This window comes from Haliaeetus leucocephalus, unplaced genomic scaffold (assembly GCF_000737465.1).
Source record: "Haliaeetus leucocephalus isolate CR32 unplaced genomic scaffold, Haliaeetus_leucocephalus-4.0 Scaffold92, whole genome shotgun sequence".
In the NCBI taxonomy this organism is placed as follows: domain Eukaryota; kingdom Metazoa; phylum Chordata; class Aves; order Accipitriformes; family Accipitridae; genus Haliaeetus; species Haliaeetus leucocephalus.
In genome coordinates, this window is record NW_010972528.1 from 3,507,666 (window position 1) to 3,517,189 (window position 9,524).

Consider the following 9,524-nt stretch of genomic DNA (forward strand, 5'->3'; position numbering starts at 1 on the left):
TTGTGGTTCTGTGGGGAGAATGCGGGGGGGGGGGGGGGGGGGGGGGAAGAGAGAGAAAAACATGAAACATGTCATATTACCACATGACAACTCTCGACTACATTGGGTCTTACATTCTGAGTGCAGTAACAAGAACTTTAAGTGCTATTACCGAGAAGAAAAAATAAAACAAAAAAACCCTGGCAGGCATGGTAAGAGTACTCTAATGGTTAAGAGGTTATACAATGCAAACAATTATTTTGGTTTAATGCTTTACAGGCAGAATCTGAGACTTATCTTCTCCATAAAACTGAGTATACAGAATTGTGGCTGAACTTCAACTTTAGAATATAAGCTACTTTATGTAGTTCTATGCCATTTCACTTTGCATCAAGCCACACAATAGAGAAGACTCGTCAAGGACATTAAGAATGTAGCAGTAGAAGATAAAATACCTGTAAAATCAGATATTGGAAAAATTCTCCTAGATGAAAATAATTCATTTCTGTTTAACTAGAACACCCACACCAGCATAAGGGAGTACTTGATATTTCTTGACTAATGATTGGTACCTCAGGAAACACACAGCAGTATTGAGTGTTTTGTAGATACTTTTCAAATCAATTTGAGATACGAAGAATCTGGAGCATTGGGTCAGGGTCTTTATTATGATTATGATTATTATTATTATTGTCGGGGTTTTGTTCATTTGTTTTTAATACCGTATCAATACATTTGCCATTTCTGAATGCAAGTTTTAACCCCTAGATGCAGTCTTAAAATCTGAACTGATATTCAAATCTTCACACACCAGAAATCTCTAACCTCTAAGGCATATAGCAGGACATAAAGCAGAGGTAAAACTACACAATGGCTCAGTATATTCACATAAAAGAGCAACATGCCAATACAATATTTTTAAATTGCACAAGCTAAGTATTTCTTGTTTTCATAAAGGTTTTTATACAATTTTTACAGGAACATTAATGAAACAGACTGAATGATGAAATAGTCTGGATGCTTTAAATTAGGCAATGTTTTAAACCAAAATAATTCTGGAAAGAGACTTCCTGACTGCCCTTGAAGGACACAGTGTGTCTCAACTGCCTGCGAGACTGCCACTGACAGCAAAAGTGCAAGCTCACATTCCTCCTGCCTGTCCCCTCTGAGCTGCCCAATCTACCTCCTTCCCCCTTGCCTCATCAAAACTTAAGTAACTCATCAAAAAAGCAGAAAATGTTCTGCTTTAGGTAAGCCTGCAGAAGTGTCTGATAAGTGCCCAAACCAACACTGGGTAACTGGTAGGAGAGAAAGTGGAAGAAACTAAGACAACCTCTGTTTTTCATCACTGATGAACAGCTACCTCAGATGCAAGAGCCACATCTTCTGATTCATCCTGTTACTCTACCTAGCAGAATTCCAAGTCATTTCTTTCACCGGTCTTGAATCAGAAAAGAAAGTTTAAGGCAGCCATTCTGTACAAAGCATGTCAGTCTAAGGAAAGGAGGTAACTGCAAAGAGCAACATTTCTAGTCTTACCTGATATTATCAATCCAGCAGTCAATGATGACAGGCAGAAGCAATTCTAAATTCAGCCAGAGTGTAAAATAACTGTCTGTCTTCTTGGAGCATAGATAATGCACTACTGATGGCTTATCTAACTTTGCTTCCAGCTGATTACCTAAGTCCCCTGGAACTGAAAGATATAAAAACAAGACACTTAAAGTGTATAACATTTTACATTATAATATACACATCTTAATACTGTAGCCCTCATATGCTGTATCACTACATCCAAAGATACCATTAAGTTTTGTAACTGGATTAAAAAATGTTATGCAAGAACAAAGTACTGCATGCACATTTTCCACTGAAAATATTTGGATTTTCAAAAATCATCAGTGGGGAACCACCATGTAGAATAGCTCTGGATCAACAGTTCACATCTTCAAAAAGCAGACTGTATAAGAACAGGTCATGTTAGGCCATGGGTATGAAAAACAGATGGTCTTGGACATTATTAAAATCATCTGTGTTTTAAAGTGCAAACTGAATCTTTCTGGAAGATTTTTTTTCTTCAGAGTATTACAACTGCACATGCAACTCTTTCTGTTCTCTTTAAACAGTTGCTTGCAAACTATCAATTTGACATTAAAAAATGTCAAGTGAAAGCAGCTCCATTTATGTTTTTTATTTTTACTTCTTCACCTCCAACTGCACCTTTGCTACACAAGATTTAGTTAGCTAGCATAATAATCCAAATATATAGTTTCATATCTTTTACATTCATGTTTGGATGCAACAACAGTTTTGATCTTCACTTTTTTTTTGATACATTACATCAGTAATACTTGGAGGGAAGGGTCTTGTATTTGCACCTTCTCTGAAGTGCACAGTTCTTAAAGGCATATACCAAATACCAGTATTCCTTTGATGAAATTTTCTTTTCCTTTATTTATTTTAAGCACTAGATAGAGACAGGAATATTATTTCTAAATTAGAACTAAGCTCAAAAAAATGCTTTTACAATTTTCAACAGCAAATTTCCAGAGAAATTTCTTACATTATGTTTAATCTTTTTTTTCCCTCAACAACCAGAAAGGCAAAAGATACTTCAGTAACTGAAAAGTTTCTCTGAATTAGAAAAATGTAAGAGTTAAGCACTTCTTAAGGGTTCCCCCCACCCCTTTCAGCTCCACACCCTCCCACCTTTTCAGTGTGTGCATAACTTTATCCTATTCACTTGTCAATGTTTAATTTTGAAGTTTTTTAATGCAGGCCTACCCATACATTTGCTTTTCTTTTTTCCCTACTTCAGTAAATTATTTAATCAAAACAGTTTTTCTATAGAACTCTGATACTTAGCAATGGTTTAAAGAAAGAGATATTACCTTTTAGTGGAACACCTAATTTAACTGGAAAGCCAGATAGGCTTTCAGAGGAACACTGCAGAACTGAAAAAGGACAGAACCTCAAACTATAGACCTGGACAACCACACTCTTACAACCTTCAACCACTGCAGAAAAGATACACCTCAGGATTTCTTTATTAACTACCTCTACTTTCTCATTAGGTTAAAAGACCCAGTAGCTGACCACAGTTTATTTTAGGTCATATTTCAAGGACTCTGATATACTGGAAAGCATAGTAAGGGAGATTATAGTATTGCATCACACCCTAGAAAGAGTTTACTGAAGTTCAGTCTGGTAACCTCACAAAATGCTGTTTAGTTATTGCTTACAGAACTATAAGGCAACAGCTTGTTCCACAGTCTCGTGCCTGTGCTGTATCAGTGCTTTTAATTAGAAAAGGAACAGAGTGTAATTCTATTTATATCAATCATTCACAGCTGGCCAGTTGCAGCAGCAGACCTGCCAAGGACAGAACAGGTTGATTTTGTCATCAGTTTCAATGCAAAACAACGTAGAAGAGTGACATTCTGTTCTACCCTGGAATCTCATTTCCTTGTGTAAAAATCAAACTCTTCCAGCAAAGATACCTTTCAAAGACTTAGACAAACATCTGGAGTATCAGAGTTTTAAGAACTTGCTGAGTTTTCCAAACAGCACTCAAATAATCATAAGCACTCCTGCTCAGAGTAGGAAGACTCAGAACTGAAGAAGTTTCAGATTATAATCAAGATAAATGTATCAAAAAGAGTACTGAAAGCAGGAAAGCATACAAAGTCTCACTTGGACTTAATGGAATGATCTTAGATTAACTGCAAGTTTAATTTGGTTAAAAAATTTTATCTTCAAGAAGCTTGAGGATAGAGGATGTGCTCCTGTGTCCAATTCATAACAGATGAGAAACATTACATACTAATTTTTACTTAAGGGATGATAAGGAACAAGTTGGAAAGCAGTAATTTTATGTAATTCTAAACAAAAGATAAGGGGCAAGTTCCACCTGTGCCAAGATACAATACTGGAGTTAAAAAATAGTCTCAGGTACAGGCATGATGCCTGTTTGCTTATAAAGCAAGGATTAACAAAAAGGTTTTTTCAGGTTTACATTTCTATATTAACAGTGAAACTGCTAATCACTGTAATTCACAACTCATGTTTTATTTTCTAAAGTACATTCTGCAAGCTGAATAGGGTTCATGATGAAGCTGTAGGGAACAAAATGCAAATTTTGATTTTCACATTATGGAGAGAAATATGCAAGATCTTCAGTCCTCACCCCACACAATTTAACAGCGTTAATGATTTACATTTTGGCTGGAGAACTACTTAGTGTCTTTTTGATAAGTAACAAGTTAAAAATAGATCACATTGAAGATTAATTCTGTAGGATAAGGACAAACCTTTCTGAATTTTCTGTGATGGAATTTGAAAGCAGTAGGAAAAAACACATTTCCCTTTGCTTTCAGGCCATACACAGAAAGCATCTGTGGGCAGAGTAATCTGTAAGCAATTTTTCTCATCTTCTCATCTACCATTATCTGTAGTTTCTAAGCCTTTTTGCTGGAAACATTACAGAAAGTTCTTACTTTTTAAAGCCTGCAGACTGACCTCACAGATGTACAAAATAACTGGCAAGTTTAGTTCTGCAAAATACAATAGCACTAGTTAAAACTGGATGTCCAAGAAAAGATCTCAAGCAGTACCCTTGCCTCCCTAATTTGTAGTTGTGCAATACATGTATTGACTTCTGAACTGTGACATTTGGAAATATAATGAGATTTCATACACAGCAGAGTGTTTCCATCAGGTTTGATGATCTATTAGTTCTAGCATATTCTCATTTTTCACAAAGACATTAATCCCAACAGAATTCATTCTAATACAGCCATGAACCCAATTCACTTCCCATCTTATAGATGCTTTGCTTTTTGCTTTTCTTTTTTTTTCCAACTGCCCTGACAAAGCTAGTAGATCTCCTTCTGGGATGTGTTCTTGTTTGATTAAGCTTTATGGAAAGCACATTTAAAAATTTCATTTGAGAGTTTAAAAGATGTTACAGACTTTTCCTGGGAACTACAATAACTAGCTTTAGGATATATTTACACTCCTGCCTATCACTATCCTTAAGTCTTAATGACTGATTCACAGTTCCCAGCAGAAGACAATAAGCAACTTGCACCCTGGAAAGTGACTTGCCTTAATACTGCTCAGGAAGCAAAGAAAAAAGGACGTTCAACAAAAGCCATGAATAGGGGGATCTTAAGTTTCATTTGGGAAAAAAAAAAGAAAAAAAATTGTACCTATATAATGGGGGGGGGGGAATCTATTGTTTGTGTGGCAGAGAGGCCATCAACTGGTACTTTTTTACTACTTTGAAATGCAAATGCCTTTGGATATATATCAAATATTGTAACTTTTTAACTTGTAACTTTTTAATTTCCTCAAATAACTGTCATCTTTTTGGTTCTATAAATTAGCATGCCTTCAAAATGAACCAAGTTTTCTGGAAAATTAATTTGAAACTCTGACCACAGTTCTCTAAGGAGAATGTCTCAAAGTAGCTCATAGACTCCATGATAGACTGCCACAGAAAAGGCTTGTGTTTAAAATTAGGAACAAGAAAGCAAACAACATCTCACATGATACTTCTAGATACCTCAGATCACATGAGGCATAAACATTTAAATCACTCCTGACATCTAGCCAGCTGACTATACAAACACACACACACCTCAATTAACAGTCAGCAGGAATTCACAGACAAACCTCGTTTGCATGTAAATCAATTATTAACAAACTTCATTTAGGTGTCTTTCTAGAAAACTTTAGCCAAGTACCTAACAAATTGTTTGCAGAAGGTATCAGAACATTGATATAGTAATTGTGTTGAGTCAGCTCTAAAAGGTAAAGAGTTCAGTGAATCCACCACTGATCTTATAAGGACAGGTTATCAGCTCCCAAAATTGATAAGACATGAGATAGTATGCAGTGATTATCGATGGACTATGAGAAAATGAAGGAGGAAGAGCAACGACAAAATAAAGGAACTTCTTACTGCAAGCATTAGAAGACAAGAGTGTTGCATATATAACCAAACTGTTAAGTGCAAAAATATTATAATTGCATGTAAACATGAGGCAGATATCCAGAAGCACTTGTACAGAATATATATATATTTTAGTAGATATTGTCAGTAGAGCAGAGGTATTGAGTAGGTTATCCTTGTTCTTAAAGGAAATATTCCTGTGTGAATATATTGTCCTGGCTGACTAGTAAACTCTTAAAAAAAAAAGCATGAAAGCAATTCAGTATCTTAAGCAGTCCCCTTTTCCCCAAAAACAAGAGAATCACCTTATATTTTATGAGCATTGTATCTTTGATATCAAGCCTTCAGGCAGGACTCTGGAAGTAAAGTTTTGACTTTTACCTTGTGTTTCTTCTTCTCTAGAACCACTATTATATGAATACCCTTTGATGCTTTGTTATTTAAAGCTCAGGGAAAACTGAGCAATTGCATTGCAGTATTTTGCTGTCAGTTACTACCCATGTCAGTTTGGTCCCTGGTCTTGCTCCGTTGGTATGTACAAGCATGATCTTCAGGCATAGTAGCTTCTGCTACTACGGCACCATTTGATGATACACAGATCAGCTTAAAAAATAAGCTAATCCAAATGGGGTGCCACTCTCCACATTCCTTGTGCCAGCTCCTCCATTAAGATAATTCAACTACAAAATTAATCACTTCTTCCTCAACAGGTTAATTTTCTCATGCTATATCAAGACAAACAACTCCACAAGGTGGCCAATAAGCAGGCATAAGGAAAGCTGGGGGAGCACTAATGAGCTGTTAGATTGGCTTAGCTGTTTCACAGAACCACACTTCACCCGAGCCAGTTAGAGGGCTCTGCAAAACCGAGATCTGTTGCCACCACAACTACAGCCAATAGTTACAAGGTTGTATTCAAGCAGCTCATCTGCTTTCAGATTTTATATTCCTAGCAGCAGTATTTTGTTAGTACTTGGGGAGCAGAACAAAAGTTATCCATGTATGAGCAATGCCCCATATTTGCAAACTACTGCTCTACTTCCTCCACCGTTACTTGCATAAGCACAGGCTGCAACTGCAAGTGGGGTCATTACGTGAAAAATTTGAGAGCAAGTTACACTGCATCTTGTGACCATCAGTCTAAAACATTTATGAAGTGATCATTGTGTTGACAACATTCCTTTAAACACCATTCCTTCTTTCTTTGTTCCTTAAGATCGGATAGCCAGCTTGCCATGCACAGAATAAGACCAAACTTGTTAACTCCCCTTTCTACTTGAGTTTTACCTTCCAAGCGGACCAAAAGTGAATGCTTAGATCATAAGACCATATTTACTACAAGATAAAAAACATATTTAAAAACTGAACACATATCAGGAATTAGGGGTCTAGATGCCAACCAGATAAATCAGGAGGCTCAACGCTGTACCCCCTCTCTTGTATGGGCTCCAAAACCATCTCAGGCTTGTATAGGCCTGTATTATGTAGCCTTGCATACACCTCTCCATCTCCTTTTGCATTTGTGGTTCCAGCGCAATGTGTGTTTTTCTCCCCTCTCCCAAACACCTGTGTTAAGCCAGCACTTAGAATGCCTCCCTAAATGATTGTCCTAAACCCTTCTACCATCCTCATCGCAGTAATTCCTGAAAAGCTTATCTTGTCACATACGCAAGAAGGGTGAAGAAAAGGTCGTGAAAAGTTAACTAGAATCAAGATGAGAACATTTCATACAGAACCAGAGCGACCGACAGTCACTCCTTCCTCTCCTTTATTTGTTTGACCTTCACTGCCCATGTCATGTCTAATTGAAGCTAAGCTCTTAGTGCAGGTGTTTTTACAACGACAGTCATTTCTATACATCAAAAAACCATGGTATTTTACAATAGGCAGTTAGAGCACATCACTCCCTAAGAGCACCTACTTTCTCAAACATACAGACAACCCAAAACATTTGTTTATGTTAAAACCCATTGAATCTTCACTTTCTGGACAGGTCAGGACTGGGCAGCAAAACCAGCACATTTTAAAACGCAGACACCGACTAGAACAGTCAGAGATACAAGTTCTGTAGCATTTGATGAAAATCCACTGTAATAGCAAGAAAGTCTGTGTTTTAAAGCAATCATTGATGAATGTCTGCTCAGCCACGCAGTATTTACCAGAATGTCTCTTAGGAAAACAAAATGTAGGTCAGCCATGTTTTTTAAAAGCATCCTTAAGGAACATACATACTTACAGTAGATCCATCAGTAGTAACTCCATGCTTCTATAATCAGTATCCCTTTATCCCAATTGCTTTTAAGTCTTCTTCGATTCCTTCATAGCTAGAATTGAATATTGGATCAGCAACTAAAACACTATCACCTTTATCATCAAGAAGCCTGCACTGGAGTAAGCGCCAAAGTTTATTGCTAAAACCCAGCATTACAGAGTGGAAAGATGGGATAAAAGATTGCTTCTAACCTTCACAGACAGAACTCCAATAATTTCTGTTCACATTTTAACTCCAGCCTCTTAGCACATCCTTTTACAGTTTCTACTTCTAAATCTACATCCTCTCAGTTAGTTCAGCCATCTATTAAGAACTGTGAATTTGTACATGGTGGTCCCGAGATACACAGCATCTCTAAAAAAGTTCTTGCTTAGTGTTTACCCTTTTATGTCAGAAGTTTGTAACAGTAGTAATAAAGTCAACAACAGAGCCTAAATTATTATAAATAAATGGAGCTTAAACTGAACAACATTCCACTGATTATCCTTTTCCCATTTTCTTGATCTTTCTTCCCCCTTTACCATCAAGGTTAATTGTGTAATAAGAACATACAGCATACTGAATACATTCACAGGACTGACTACTGACATATCACCAAATGCACTTAATTAATATATTGGAATGCTTAAGAATTACAATTTCAGCAGACAAGTTATTAAAACATTTAAAATTTATTTATGATTCTTCTTATCAATGGATACAAAAAGCATCTAACAAATACTACTTAATACCTATTATAGGAATACTTTCTACACATTTGTTACAAATGGGTTCGTGTTAACAGGTGAAACCACAGGCCAGTAATCGATATTCTTTTTCTACCTTGTGCGATGAAATAAGCCTATTATTTTTTAAATGCTTGTAGTTGGGCTGCTGTAACACCCAGTCACTTCTCTTCCCACATCCGACTCCAACCCCTTTTAGGAAAGGCTCATACGGAGTAAAAACTTGGGAAACGAGGGCCTGCTTTTAGTTAAGGAGCTAAAAACGTATTTAAGCGAGCCCCATTCTTCCCACGCCCACTGACAAGCAAAGGCACCCTAACGTTTTCGGCACGTCCGTGTCCCGTCCCGTCCCCGCCACGGGGCGGGATGCGATGCGATGGGATGCGAGGTGGGGTGAGGTGCCGCCCCCCCTACCCGGGCCTGTGTTTTTCGCTTTTGCGGCCGGGCCAGGGACGGGCCTGCCAGCGCCGGGGCAGACTCACGGAGAAGACGCTCCGCACGCCCCGCCCCGGTGCCCGCAGCGACCGGGGCGCCTACAAAGCGGGGTCGCCGAGCGAAACACCCCGGAGACCCCCGGGCAGCGGCGGCCGGG

The 9,524-nt window shown here is 37.8% G+C and overlaps 1 protein-coding gene across 1 annotated transcript in view; it reads right to left on the reverse strand.

Moving 5' to 3' along the window:
- Positions 1–9,524, reverse strand: part of PLA2G15 (phospholipase A2, group XV) — an 18,858-nt gene that overhangs the window by 8,890 nt on the left and 444 nt on the right. Inside the window, exon 2 of the mRNA XM_010585218.1 lies at positions 1,519–1,675. Coding sequence (XP_010583520.1) covers positions 1,519–1,675 — 157 coding nt within the window. The remainder of the gene's footprint in view (positions 1–1,518; positions 1,676–9,524) is intronic.